Source organism: Notothenia rossii (genome assembly GCF_949606895.1).
Source record: "Notothenia rossii genome assembly, chromosome: 7".
Taxonomy (NCBI): domain Eukaryota; kingdom Metazoa; phylum Chordata; class Actinopteri; order Perciformes; family Nototheniidae; genus Notothenia; species Notothenia rossii.
In genome coordinates, this window is record NC_136905.1 from 64,856,487 (window position 1) to 64,872,623 (window position 16,137).

Consider the following 16,137-nt stretch of genomic DNA (forward strand, 5'->3'; position numbering starts at 1 on the left):
TGGGAAAGATATTGTTTTCCGTAACTTTTCCAGGGCCTGGAATTTGCATTTTGAATTTCCATGACTTTTCCAGGTTTTCAATGACCGTACGAACCCTGTGTAACATAACAAAATGTGGAAAAAGTGAAGGGGTATGAATATTTTCCGGATGCACTCCAAATCTGCTAGAGTAGTGGTAGTGGCGTTAATCTATAGATTAAAACTGCAGATTAAGGATCATATACAGGGTATATGCAGGAATCCTGAAATCAAATGTAATACCTTTTAAGACCTTTTTTAAGACCCTTTCCATACATTTTAAGACCTCATCGCCACTTCGAGTTCTAACCGGTTACATTGGCGACACACTTTACCTCACATTTACTATATACAGTATTGATTGTAAGATAGCACAACTAAGCAGCTCGTGATAACTCCTTATCATAATTCAGATAGAACAAAGCACAAGATAATGAATTGTGTGACTAACCCAATGCAAGGTTTATTAGAAAAATAAACCATTAGAAAGTAGTATTTGATATAGGCATTGTTTCCAAGAGATAAAACAAAAAACGATATATTGCCTATGTTAACACTTTTCTCGTTTTTAATATAGACTATATTTAGGGTCGATATGTGTTGACTATACTTTAAAATAGCAGATCACTGTGACAGGATATAGTTCGGCTTAGTGAACGTGTGTCTCTTCCTTGGAGGAGCAGCATCGGCCGGACTCCGCTGCTCCTCCGTGCAGAAAGTCTGCAGCGATGCGTGTCAGCGACGTGCAGTCAGGGGAGGCACGGATTGGCCACCGGGAGAGTCGGGACTTAAACGCTGCGGCTTTCTGGCTAGCACTTAGCATGTGGGACCGGACAGCTTTGATCCCCAACGACAATGGTGATTCTAGAGTCTGTGGGGGCCCCTCGAACCAAGCAAGGCAAAGAAACTTAAAATTAGAAGCAGCATTTTACGGCGCGCTACGCATGGAGCCGCCTTGAGGGGTTTCCCGACATGTCGTTGCAGTCAATTAAAGGGCGTTTCATGTTGTCGTTGCTGTGGACCTTCTTAAGGCGAGACACTACAGGTGAATAGGGTAATCTTTTTAACTTAAAGATATCAGCTAGAAATTTCTCCAGTTAATTACTTACAATAAGGCAATTGTTTTTTGTATTACAAGTTTTCAGAAATAGCATGTTTAAATTTGCAAATTAGCCATAATCTCATTAAATATGCGCATATTTTTAACACATTTCAGGAAACGAATTTTTTTTATTGGATAAAGCCAGATTCAAAATTCTTGTTTCATTTTGTTGTCATATTAGAATTGAAGGCTTTTACAGAAGGGATTTTTTATATCTCTTTTTATCACTAAATAAAATCAGAAAATACTGTCAACAGCCCTAAAATATCAATTTTCGCCATGTTTTTAGGTATAAAATGTTATATAATTGAGGCTATGAATGATAAATGAACAAACCCTTCTGTAAAAGCCTTCAGAATATGGATAGGAATATAACTGGAAGGTTTGGTGTGTCTACGTGCTACTGAAGTGGAAATGTTGTGCTCAGAGTAGGAGAAAAAACTCATTTTGAGAAAACGACCTTTAAAGATATGTATTGTCAAATTCCATTTTTTTTTTATTGGAAGACACTATTTTCAGACACAATATCTAATCTAATACTTACAACAACAACAATATAGAACATATAAAACACAATACAACTGAAAACTGAGTAACATAGTATGTACCTGATGAACAAAACCACAGTAACACACACACACACTACGACCACAGTAACACACGCACTGCAGAACTGCCACCCTAGTCCATGCCTGCTCCATAAGTAGGCCCCTCCTGCATCTCCTGCTGATGTCTTTTCACCTTTTTTGCTGTGCTTAGACTCTTGCGCCTATATTTCAAACTAGCAGATGTAATGGCCTCAGCTTTTGAAATTCTCAGCAAATCACTTTGTCTCATTGCGCTGACAGTAACAGCTGTGCTCTGGAGCCACAACTTCTCCATAACAGCCAGCATGGCAGAGGCACCTTCATTAAAGGTGGAGATGGCCATACTTGCAGCTGCCTCAACCCTGCTTTTCCCCACAAAGACCGTTTTTGGACACCGCGCCCATATCACAGAGTTGAGGCACTCATTGGCATTTTGAGTACCTCCATGCTGCATTCTCTGGAGCAGGCTGTCACTTGACATGCGGTGGTACACAGGGATAAGCTTCTCCCCCACCTCTCGCTTTTTTCCAGCATGTTCTTTGTGGCTACCAGGTGTTTCCCCATTATCCTCTGCTTTCCTATACCAACACCAGGAGGGATTGCACCTGGTGTGTAAGGGGCTGTCATCAGTAGACATGCCGTGGAGGAGACCTGCCCATATTTCTCCCTTCATTTTATCGATTGAACCCTGGTTGTTGAGAATTGCCCCCCTGTAATAATTTTGCAAAGTTTTGCATTTCTTTGCAGTCAGCTTCCCTACACCCTTCCCTCCTAACTTTTTCTGTGAACTCATTTTTCTGAGTGCTGTACCCATTCGCTTGTGGGCATGATTAATGCACTCTAATTTCACCACTTCATGCCCAGGGTATGGGTTCAGTGCAACCACCTCCCTAAATGCTGCGCTATCCCCATCTGACAACATCTCTGTGTACCGCACCTGGTGGCGATTCACAGACCTGGCCCACATCCTCTTGGCTGACTCTTGCTCCATTGCCTTGCTTGACCCTGCAAAGTTTCTTGCACAATCACTATGTGTCTGTCGCCAACTGTCATACTCCTCTTCTGTAATCTTTTGCTCTTGCTTGGCATTTCCCTTTAGAGCACAAGCATGGCAATAGGATGATAGGATTTCATAGTCTATCACCAATCCAGTAAGGATGTCAATGCACACACCGATCCCATAATGCAGTGGTTCTCAAAGTGGGGGGCACGCCCCCCCTGGTGGGCGCAGAGGCATGCCAGGGGGGGCGCGAGAGACCAGGAGGAAAAATGGTTATAAAAAAATAAAATAAAAGATAAAAATAAAAAATAAAATAAAAATCATAATTTGAAAAATTATTGATTCGAAAATAATATGATGCAGTACAGTACTATTACGTCTGGGTCTCTGTTTCATTAAAGCTCGGCTCTGTGTGTGTGTGTGGAACGAGCCATTTTGTGTGCGCGTGAGAGAGAGAGAGCGCACCGGTACTGGAGATCGTTGTTGTTAGCTTCTGGTGCTAGCGAGCTACGCTAACGGATATAAGGAGTTTTTTCAACAACAAAGTGGAGGAGAGTCCTCTCCTGTCAGACTGAGAGCTAAAGGACTCTCTCAGTGTTATCTCAGTGGGTCTCAAATGTTTTGGTCACCATTAATGTAAATAATTATTTCCGAGGCACACGTTTATATGATCATTATAGTTATAAAAAAATAAGAGAATAAATGAAAAACAGGTATGAAATACTATATGACAGTAAAACAAGAATAAAGTTTAAAAGGGTGATTTGTAAAATATCCATCAAGAAAAAGTAAATCTGTTTACATTTCTGTTTCATATGGGTGTTGAGAGATGTATCCATAGATCTCTTCATTTCGCTCTCAAAGTGCACCAGATTGATGCTTTTAACTTCAATATTTAAAAATAAATCTTCCCGGGGAAGCTTGCCCCCGGACCCCCCTATGTGACGTCCACACATCACCTATAAAAATAGCACTTTATCCCTGCTTACACCTATATGCCGTGAGCTGAATATCGAGCCTTCATTGTAACAGTCGCGGGTACGTTGTGTATTTGCGTGGGGATTGTTGCAGTAGAAAATTCCACTGTAGCGACCGGTACATTAATGGGAAACCCTAAATGTTTGAGCACCCTCTATGAAACGTCAAGCTACCCCACAGCACCCCCAAAATAAATCTCTGGCACCGCCACTGAGCCTGATTATTCGTTTTGGGGGGGCCCAACTTTTTTTTTTCTCCAAAGGGGGGGCCTGACAGAAAAAGTTTGAGAACCACTGCCATAATGGGATGTGAAGCCTCGCTTTTGCCATGTGCCATCAAATGACACGCTGATGTTTATAACTGCCTCTGCATCCTCCCTCAGCAACTCTGCAACATCTGGGTCCACATCTGCATAAGCCTGCCTGACCTGCTCCCTTGTCCTGTGAAGTGACTCCAGGCCTCTCTCTATTTCTGCCACTAATAAGAGAAAAAAATAAGTCAACTGAATGTCCTGATAAGTTATACTCTGAATTCAATAGTTCAAGTTTTCTTGGTCTCAATCCTGTTTCTATACCTGTCACTCTCTTGTCATGTCTCTGATAGGTTTTGAGATGAAGTGCAGGAATCCCCAACACTTTGCTTATTTTCTTCAGAGCTGCATAGCCCAAGCCTAACTCGTGCGCTAAGAGCACCATTCTCACATTCACATCAAAAGCAACATCCTTCCTGGTTTCGTCTTGAAGACGTGTAGATGTGTACACACTTTTGCGGTACCCACCATCACACAGACTGCACTCTAAAATTAAGCTGCTACAGAAACCATGGTTTTGCGGATCGATGTTAACTTTGAGCCCTGTCCCTGCGCAATTTGGGCAAATCAACCCACTGAGCAGTTCATTCAGCCGCGCTACATGTATTATCAGCCACTGCTGTGTGGCGCTATCTAAACCCTCCTGCTCTTTGGGTGACAGCTTGCGCATTGACGCACTAAGTGAAGGTTTTTCAGGTTCGGGGTCATTTGTTTTGTCTTCTACCTTGCTACGTGCAAGTGACAATTGTTGTCCTCTTCTCTTTGAACGATTTTTTCGCGGATGTTTCGGTATTTTGAGATTTAAATTTTCAGCGCAAATATAAACAAGGAAGTGTCATGGCGCACCACGTGACGCATCTGAACGAATCACGTTGTCAGAAATTGACACCAGCCAATAAGATTCCGTTCTTTGGTCAGATGACCCCTTTGTACTTTCACGATTGGTTGCTGATACAAAGGAAATGACCATATTTGGATCCGATGAGATTGTGCAGGAGAACCTGAGCTTTCCAACGGTACCTCTCATGACATGGAGCAAACAGCGGTCACGGCACTTTATGTTACGTTAGATTGCTAACTTTTGGTGAATTTAGGAGAAATCTACCGACGGAAATAGACAAACTATAGTAAAATAAACACCTAAATGTGTATTTTGTACGTTTTCCTTCCAAAAGCCTGAAAGAAAACATCTTATTGAATCAAAATAGCACAAAATCTCAAAATTGACATGGGCATGAAAAACGATGTTTTTGCCTGCCGTGTCTCGCCTTAATACCTTGGAAAATGCCGTTTAATACTTTTGAATAGCCTTAATTTTCGCTAAATTGATTTATCAATTTAATACTTTTTAAGACCCCCGATACAAAATGTGTCAACATACTCAGATGGACTTGGCTGTCAGCGCAATGTTTAAGAATTCGGCATGACAGTTTCATTTATTTCCTCATGCTGTGTGTAGGAAAGACATAACAGAAGGAAACAATCATCAAAACTCTATTCTTAACCTCACTTAACCATACAAGACACCTGCTGCTTAAGACATTAATCTATAGGAATAGTACAAATGTATAAATAAGGATGGGCTTGTAGACACAGATGAAAAAAAAAGCCAGACAGGAAAAATATGAGACTGCCATCAAGGAAAAACACCAAGCAATGGCAGAAGCCTCAACATTTTGTATAATATGGTCATATGGCACCCCCTAGATATGGCAAAAGGTACAACCATACCTTTGAGTGCTGGCACTGCGGACTGCAGGCGCATACACTCTGTTGTCCTCTGGGCTCCATTTAATAGGTACGATGACCTTTTTCCCTAGAGTGGGTGCTGCAGGTTCCGTGCGCCGATTTGGATTCACCACTACGGATTTCACCTTGAAAAAGCATAACTAAAATGTAATTAAGTTAAACAAACATGACTCGATGTGTGCACGACAACATCCTCTATACCAGGGGTATTCAACTAAAATTCAACAAGGTCCAGTTAGAGAAAATCTGCCCATGCAAAAGTCCGGAACATCAAAATGTCTAACTTGCTTTATGAATTAATGTGATATGTATTGAAGTAGCCTGTAGCTTTATCAACGTCTGCATGTAATCAACAACTGACTGCCAATCAAATAAAAAAAGTGCAATTCAAAAACAACAATATTTATTGTCAATTAAAGGTGGGGTAGGTAAGTTTCAGAAACCGGCTCGAGATACACTTTTTGTTATATTCCATGGAATGCTCTTAACATCCCGATAGCAATGAATATCTTAAGTGCTTTGACAAAAAATCCATACAAAAATGTCATCTGTGGAACCCGTAATACTGTAAAAACTACAACCAATCCGTTTAGCTAAACGGATTGGATTGCCGCCCTGTCTGTCAGCCTTACATCTCGTGCACGCACAAATGTATCTCGTGCCCTCATTGGGCGTGCCGTCATTGGGCGTGCATTGCAGCAGTACTTCAATGACTCGCCAGCAACAGGCGGCCACTTTCACCATGGCAGAGTTCAACATCGTCTACTGGTCGCAAAAGAAAAAATGTAACAGAGCAAATTAAGAACAAAAAGAAAGTGGAAACTAGGAGAAGTCAAACCAGAGTCAATATCGGAGTTGCTTTGGCTGTGTAGTATTGCTAACCTAGATGTGTTTAGCTTTGCCTGATATGTAACTTTACTGCAGCCTGCTCTCGCGGAGGAGGTGCTCTGTAAGGAAGTCTGAAAGAAGGGGCGGATTCTTTTTGGCTGTGTACTTTCAAATTTTAGTGCACTCCAGCCGGTTTCTGGAAAATTACCTACCCCACCTTTAACATTGAACTATAAAGATATACAGTAAATACTGTGGATATGTGTAATGTTCCTCTCTGGCTGCATTTAAAAATAAAATAGAGAAAATAATAAAATAGCTTTTGAAAATATGTGCATCTTAAAAAAGTGCTTAATTTTAGATAAATAAAATAAAGTGCAGCAGCAGCTTGAGTTTCCCTTTTTCTTTGTTAACAGTTTCACATCATGACTTAACAGTTTCAGACGATTATAGAACAATCAGTCTTTACACATCATAACAATTGAACAGTTTTAAAGTTTCTCTTTCTTTCCCATATTGCGAATATTGCATATTTAAATATGATATTTTAAATATTGCAGTCCCTCACTCACTTTTTTTTAAAATTCTGTGCGAGAATTGAGCTCGAGCTTGTCCTGCCAGGAGTTTGTAAATCTGGGCTGAAATGGTGTCAGGGCCATTCTCATACACATGCAGACTCATTGGTTAGCCTCGGTTAGCCTGCCCTGGAACGATATTTAGTTTTTTTCTGGTCGACTGATCATAATGGGTTCTGAGACTGCTTATTTTTTGTGACCTCAGTTCTGACTTGAGAGGGAATGTTTGGTCAAACACTTTGTGTTTTGTCTCATAGTAGCGTTTTGGCACTTTTAATGAGCGCCACGGTCTCTGAACAAATGAGACACACTGGTTCTGTGCTCCCAGTGGGCAGGATGAACATGAATGAGTCAGTCCACTCAGGGTTAAAAGCTGTTCTCACCGTCCACTTTCCTCTTCTTGGAGAGCACCATGTGTAATTATGTGTCTCTCCCTGTCTGCCGCTAACACGCCTGTTCACTCTCCTCTCCTCTCCCTGTATCGCTACTTATTCTCTTCACACTTTCCTCTCCGCTTCTCTCTGCCGCGCTCTCATCTCTTCTTCTGTGTTTCTCTCCCTGTATCACTCACTCGTCTCTATCGCCCCCTGTCGGCGGCGCTTAAAAATAGAATCGCCCCGTCAAAATTGAAATCCCCTATTAATGTATTGATTATAGGTCCGGGTCCGTATAGGTCGGCGTCTGGGTCGCGGTCCGCCTGTTGCCGACCCCTGCTCTATACCTACTGGTGAAACAGCTTACCTGAACTTCGAGGGGTAATGAGGGCTCGTAGGAAGTCTCAAGAGTGGATTCCTCTCCAGCAGGTGTGGCTTCAAACATGGATGAGTTCGAAATAGGGGAACCAATGTTCCATGCATCTAAAACCTCACCCTCTAAACACTCCACAGGACCCTCATCTTGTACCACAGTTTGCTTTGAGTCTGCCCCCTCACACGTCAATCTGTGCAGTACAGTCCCATTGTCCACCTTCTCTCCTAAGGACAGGGGTTTACCTTCCACCTGCTCTAACTGCAGCAGAGAGCTCACAGTTTCAATTTTTTCCTTGCTCACATCTTTTGTGTCATTTAAAAGGACAGCAAAAGATGTGGAAAAAGGGGAAACTGAATCTGCTCTTGAAGGAGGGCTGAAGTACCCCAGGTCAGGGGACAAATCATTTTGAATGCAGGTCTTTTTTGCAGGAGTCTCATAACTGTCGCCAATACAGGAGTCCTCTACTTTTCTTTTGTCAGAATTGTTTATTAATTCAAATTCAAAATTTACAAATAGATTTGACTCAGACTTTCTTGGGTCATTGACATCTGTGTTTTGCTCACAAGCGTCCATCCGGGAATATTTAGAGAGAGGTTTAAAGTGCTTGTCAGTGGCGGGCATAGTGAAAATGAAGTTTGTTGAATTCGCGTTTTTATCCATTTCTGTTGAAAAAAGAACACAAACATATGTTCATCAGTTAACAACCATAATTTCTTTCGTCCGCTTGCGGCAGACCAAACTTCCACGCTCACAGGCAGGCACCGACTGGCCATCGGGAGGACCGGGAGGGTGTGTGTATGTGTGGAGAGAGAGACCTTACGTGTATTGTTAGCATCTGGTGCTAGCTAGCTGCGCTAACGGATATAAGGACCCTTTTAAATGAAACAGAGGAGTGACATTTCGCAGACAACTGCGCCGAGCACTTGACTTTATGCAGGTAGCCGGACATTGGGACACTGACACACACACACACCAGTGATGCAAACACAGGTATGGTGAAAAAAGAGAGAACTATTCGAAGCAGAAAGAAAACAGCGTAATATACCATCTGACAATGGCCTGTGCTATAATACTTCAATGAACTGGCTATTCTTTATAATATACTCAGATCAATAGGAGACAGAGATGTTAAGTTATAAATCAAGGGTTTTTATTATTATTTACAGCAGGGGTGGGGAACCTTTTTCCTTTCAATTTGTACAACATCCTCCGAGGGCCGTACAAATTATTGAACTCAATCTCTGCTTAAAAAAACTAAAATCACAGCCCATTCATTTGGCCTTTCTTTCATGCTGTGCAAAGAAAAAGCAACCTCTGAATCCAGATATCTCACCATGACTCATGTTTGACGCATGCATGAATTCACTCACGTGCACGGTTTTGGCATGACTATCAAAACAGAAAGATATGGACACAAGATGTGTGCAAATGTATTTAGTATCCTATCCATGTGAACATGATTTAAGTGGGGGGGACCTAACCTCCTCTTGGGGGGTCGGGGGGCATGCTCCCCAGGGAAGATTTTTTTTTAAATATTGAAGTTAAAAGCATCAATCTGGTGCACTTTGAGAGCAACATGAGGAGATCTATGGATACATCTTTCAACACCCATATGAAACAGAACTGTAAGCAGATTTTTCTTTTTGGATATTTTACAAATCACTCCCCTTTCAAACTCTATTCTTGTTATTTTTAACAACTTTTTTTGTTATTCTCATTAATAACTATAATGATCAAATCAAGGTGTGCCTTAACCTCACTGAGCTGAGGTTATTTGAGCCTCTCAGGAGAGAGCTCTCTTCCACCTGGTTGTAGAAAAGCTCTTTAAATTCGTTAGCATAGCTAGCTAACCAGATGCTAATAACAACAGATCGCCACTGTGCTTATAACTAAAGACACAGCCTCGCAAACACTGCGGCATGTGTACGGCTCCTTATGGGTACTGCAATATTTGAAGAGCTGGAGCGGCGTTCCGATGCTCTCCGTTACTCCTTTCAGACGAGACATAACCACGTGAAGACCTATGGTGAAAACACGTTACGCTCGTGTTGTGTTCAATGAACCTGTCCTTGGCCAGGAAAAACAGGCACTCGCTTGTTATTTTGCGATTTTGCAATTATTTTGCGATCTAGATTTATTCTTCTTTTTTGAAGTGTACGGACTGACGGGACCCCCCCCCCCCCAAAAACGAAAACTCTTCGGTTCTCCACGAATTACACAAGTCACCCAAATCAGCGTTAAAAAAGACCACACACACACACACACACACACACACACACACACACACACACACACACACACACACACACACACACACACACACACACACACACACACACACACACACACACACACACACACACACACACACACACACACACACACACACACACACACACACACACACACACACACACACACACACACACACACACACACACACACACACACACACACACACACACACACACACACACACACACACACACACACACACACACACACACACACGTGTTTAATATTCATGAGAATATTTGTCATTGTTCAAATGATAATAAACATTTGCATAAAGAATATTTGCCCACTCATATGTTGATAAGAGTATTAAAAACTTGAAAAATATTCCTCTAAGGTACATTTAGAACAGATACAAAAATTGCGATTACTTTGCAATTAAATATTTTAATCAACTGACTGCCCTATTAAAACTATTTACTTCAAGTTGAATTAATGAGATCCATTATTCTAAATAAGTATTAAGGAATGCATGACTTACCCTGAAGACAACATTTTAATTATTTATTAAAAACTCATCGAGTCAAAGCAATCCTCAAAACCTACATAATTCTATCTTAAATTTAAAAATAAACAAAAAATAAAAAATCCAAAGCCATCAAATTTGTCCGGATGATTTGAATGAACCGATATAATATATATATATTATAATATATATATATATTTTATAATATATATAGATAATATATATATGATAAATAAAAGGATGCAGACTTTGTTTAGGTCTCAACCTAAATAGCTGGCTATAAAAAAATAAAAGTACCAATAGCAATTAGACTTAAAGAACCAAAAGTAAAATTACTTTTTATGCCTAAAAAGGTCCATTTCAGAATCATATACATTACAGAATTTGGATCATTGGTGGAAGAAGTACTCAGATCCTTTACTTAAATAAAAGTATTCTTAACTAAAAGTACAGAAGTACCGCAGGGTGCAGGGATGATGTATTTTTGTAGGCCGACCCGGAAGTAATCTATCATTCATAAACCTACTAAAATACGTCATCCCTGCACCACTCTATAGATTTATGAATCATAATTCGAAAATTATAAAAGTAGGGTAGACATGGGGATATTATCCGACTGAACAAAACGTGATCTGTCTCTTAAATGTGCGTCAACCACAGACCTTATTTCGAGCTATTTTCCAAAATCCTATGGAGAAATTGCATTGCTTTTTGTCGAAGGAACCCATGCGCAGCTTACTCCTGGGTTTTAGGACGCGTCACTGTGGCACTCCATTATGAGTATATTTATTAAAGGACACATATCATGCTTTTCCAGTCATTACCCGTCCCCTTATGTGTTATGAAGGTTTTTATGCGTGTAAACGGTGTGCAGAGTCAAAACCCTCAAAGTACACCCTGTAGCGAGTAAAACTAACACAGAAAATACCTCCTCCAAAACGGTTATGGCTAGAAAGGATCCGTCTTGTGTAAATATGACGTCACGTTCTCGTTGTAACTCTCGTTGGAGCGGCTCGGAAACACACCTACAGCAGTAACATGATGCAACATACACATTAATGCAGCAGCAATATTAATAGAGAAACATCAGACATAATAGTAAAACACTGAAAGGGAACATTGTATTGCACCAGGAGCTATATTGGGACTTTTACTGCGACAACATTGACTTGCCTGTGAATAAAAAATAAACCGTAGTGTTTGTGATCTACAGTTTTGTCATTCTTCTTTGAACAGCAAGACCACTAACATCCTATTTCAACAATCACACTCCCTGTCATTGAGATAATTAATAGATAGTTTAGCTTCTCACGATCATTTGCTGTGGCCCACTGATGTTAACGATCGTAACTTAAAGGCTGCCTGCCAAACGTAAACATTCAGCCACGTGACTTGCAAACTCTCGCGAGAGTTTTACACTAGACGGATCCTTTCGAGCCATAACCCTCCAAAACGCCTCGTTGGTGAAACGTCATTGTCCATTGTTTACTTCCTGTGTCGTAGGAACACCCAGTAGCCACGCCCAGAACTATGACGCGATACGGTCATGCGGTACCCGGAACCAAATGGGCCAATCCGTGGAGCCGTTACGTTACGTCCACGGAGCCGTTACGTTAAGCCCCCGCTGATTGGTCCAAATTGACCATTCCACCTCAGTGCAGGCAGCTCTGCTGATTTTTCCTCCCTGGCTGCAGGCTGATAACAGACGGTTGGGATTGCGGCGAAATTCTCTCTGCAGACCCATTCTCACGGCGTTTATAAACCTATAAACCTTTTTCTTACTCAATATCAAGCCACACGTATTGTTTTCTGTGACTTTGTGTGTGCTCAGGATGAGTTTGGCTGTATTTCGCTAAACAAGGAAATCACACCTCCACGGAGCTCAGCGCGATTCACAACGTCCCGACCAATCGGAGCACACTGGGCTCACAGGGATGGAGTGGGGGGGGGGGGAAGAGCTGCAGCGAGCCGTTTAGTGGAGAAAGTGAATACTGCTGAATACACATACTTTACAGAGATACTGTATGCGAAACCAATGTGAGTTTGGAAAATTGCACAGTATTTTTCTATAAGTACAGTACTTGAGTAAATGTACTTCGTTACTTTCCACCACTGCCCTTTCATTTTCATGAACTTCGTAGCTGGCATTAGCCAAAGCATGAGCAGCTAGATAGAAGCCTAGGCTTATTGATAAAAAACAAATAAGTTGCACTTAGTAAAACTGGACATTTGCGTCACTTAAACCCTTATAGTGGTTTCCAACATTGTATCAACAAATGTCATTAACATTAAAGGTGGTTTCTAATGGTAGAAGCACATGGCGCGCACTTGGCTAGCAGCATGGTTTTGAAAAATATAGCTGTGAGCTAGATAGCTAACCTAAACATTTGGCACACGAAAAGTCAACTATAAGCGCTACCTTAGGGTAGACTGATGCAATCCAACTAAATTGTGTATTCACGATATGCAAAAAATAATAGCACCATAAATCGACTCACCACTATCGGAAATCCACCAGCTAATGAAGCCACCTGCTCATCGCATAAGATTGAATATCTTGGACGCGCGCGCACAGGTGACAAGGAAAAGAACGTGCACACGGGGCGGGGCTTTATGCGATGAGCGCGCTGTTTGGATTCAAATGTCTCTGACGTACGCATTGTTATTATTTCAATGTGGTGGTTCGGTTCTGCACTAGATTAGAAGTCACTTGTAATTTGACAAAACTCTAATTCTATTTAGAGAATAGAGAATGCAAGTCCATGTGGATGCATAAAATAAAAATATTAATGATCTGTTTTGTTTTGCATTGTCCTTGTATCGTCTCTTGGGCAGTGGCGGCGCCAGAGATTTTCTCTAGGGGGTGCTGTGGAGTATCACGGCGTCTCATAGAGGGTGCTCAAACATTTAGGGTTCCCACCATCTCTACAGTTGAATTTTCGACTGCAACACTCCCCACACGCACACACAGTGTACCCGCGACTGTTACAATGAAGGCTCGATCATCAGCAGACGGCATAGGCTATAGGTGTAAGCAGGGGTAAAGTGCTATTTTTACAAGTGGGGAGTGGACCTAACCTCCTATAGGAGGATCCTCACCCTTAATATTGAAGTTAAAAGCATCAATCTGGTGCACTTTGAGAGCAACGTTAATAAGAGATCTGGGTCATTCTACAGAAAAGGTGGAAGTACTGTCACTTACTTTTGCAGAAACCAAAATACATGACGTTGACCTCACATTCATTATATATGTTGAATAAATAGAGATTGTCTTTGCAATGGTACTAAATAAAAATTAAAAAAAACATTGTTTTATACATAAATTGCAATTTATTTAAAATGCCAAGTTCAAGGAACTGCCTTGTCACTTTGATCATACATGGAAGTGGAGCCTATAGTTTTAATTTAAAAAAAATTTTTTTCAATAAATAAATCTAATTTACATAACATTACAAGCATTAAATATAACACTGAAATGGTAAAAAAAAACGCAAATTATTATTAATAATATCAAATAAATGTCAGTCACCCAAAATTACGTCATTGGTGTTACTGCTACACAAAACGCTTTTATTTTTGAAATAATGTACTGTTTCTGAAGTGCCTCCTGTAACAAGAGATCATTTGAGACAGTGCAGTGGAGAAAGACATAAGGAAAGTCAGATACTTCTTACTTTGTTTGTTAAAGGTGTCATTTTATCTTCAAATTTTACGTGCGTCTTTCAAGTCTGTCGTTACTAATTTCATAGCCCTAGGGTGAACATTTGAATGGGAAAATGTATTGTATTGAAGAGTTATACGATTTTGATATTGACTGAAGCCATATTTGGTCTGACACATTGCAGCCATTTTGTTAAAATGGTAGTGTTTTCTCCAAGTTGTCACTGGTGTTACCGTCACTGGTGTTACTCTTCTTCCTGTTAACACGTAACACCAGTGACATTCCTATACAAATAAGCTTTGTATAATGTATAAAAATAATTAAAAAATATTTAAGCTCTACTTGTTGTGGATTCATCAAGTTAAGAGTTAGTTATTGCTATTTAACAGGTTTTAGATGTGTTTAGAAGGAATATATTTCAGCAGATTTGTATCACCCAGATTCCACCTTTTCTGTAGAATGACTCATCTATGGATACATCTCTCAACACCCATATGAAACAGAACTTTAAACAGATTTTCTATTTCTTTATAGATATTTTACAAATCACTCCACTTTTAAAACTGTATTCTTGTTTTACTGTCATATAGTAGGCTATTTCATGTTTCTCCTTTATGCTCTTATTTTTTTATACGGATCATAAAAACGTTTGCCTCGGAAATACTTATTTACATTAATCCTGACCAAACCGTTTGAGACCCACTGAGATAACTAGACTAAGTTAACTATCTTAACACTGAGAGAGTCCTTTACTTCACCTGAGCTGAGGTTATCTGAGACTCTCAGTCTGACAGGAGAGAGCTCTCCCTCCACCTTGTTGTTGAAAAAGCTCCAGGGTAATTACATTTTACAAAAGGATCCAAGTAGGATAAGAGGCCCATGTTCATTCAAACAACAATAATGTGCACATAAAGACACTTGAAACATTTAGTGCAATATCCTTTTTTTAATGATACGTGTTGTTGAATCTTCCAACCTGTCATAATAAACATGTGTAAACTTAGCAACTGCATAATAATAACAACACATTTAGACTTTTTCCTCATTATGATCAAAAGTTCCTTTGGATAAATTAAACATCTTCTGCCAGTAGATGGCAGTGCCGTCTCTTACATTGAAACAAAAAGGAACCTCGGCTCACACACGAGTAAATATATCGAAATACTGTAGCTAGATCTACTATTAGAGGAGTTCATGTACATTAAAATGTACATAGAAAACAGAAATGTGTCCAAAGGCAGAACTTTGTATTATTCACAGAAACCAAGGCATTGTTACTGTTGGCATGAGGGGAACCGTTTTCCTGTGATGATGGGCAATGGTGGGAAGTAAATGTACTCAAGTACTGTATTTAAGTATATTTCGATGCTAATACTTGTGTACTTTTTCTTGAGTAACATTTTGATTGCAGGACTTTCCTTTGTAACAGAGTATTCCTGCAATCTGGTACTTCTACTCAAGAACAAGACTGATAACTTCTTCCACCTCTGGGGATAGGTCAATACACTGTCATTTAGAAACAATAATCTCACACCATTGAAAGAAGCACGTTGTTCCTCACGCTCAGTCCACCTCTATGCTTTCTGGCTTGAAAAACATAAAAAAGGTGTAACCACCATGCTCATGATTTAGTCAAGAACATAAGCTAACACACTTTGTTGTGTACATGAAAGTATGAATAAATATAGCTCTATGGACACTGAGCACTCTTGAAACCAATCAAATCATGAAACATTTAGTCTAAAAGTGTCTCATTGTAACACTTGTTGCATCAGAAACACATCGCCAATGATATTATAAAATATCATCAAATCTAAA

At 40.3% G+C, this 16,137-nt stretch overlaps 1 protein-coding gene across 1 annotated transcript in view; it reads right to left on the reverse strand.

The window, feature by feature from the left end:
* The window catches only part of kop (askopos), a 35,064-nt gene extending 21,778 nt beyond the window's left edge, over positions 1 to 13,286 (reverse strand). The window contains exons 1-3 of the mRNA XM_079694407.1: positions 13,157 to 13,286; positions 7,889 to 8,559; positions 5,727 to 5,869 (exon numbers count right to left, since the gene is read on the reverse strand). Coding sequence (XP_079550533.1) covers positions 5,727 to 5,869; positions 7,889 to 8,557 — 812 coding nt within the window. The 5' untranslated portion in view covers positions 8,558 to 8,559; positions 13,157 to 13,286. The remainder of the gene's footprint in view (positions 1 to 5,726; positions 5,870 to 7,888; positions 8,560 to 13,156) is intronic.
* Between the last annotated feature and the right edge of the window lie 2,851 nt (positions 13,287 to 16,137).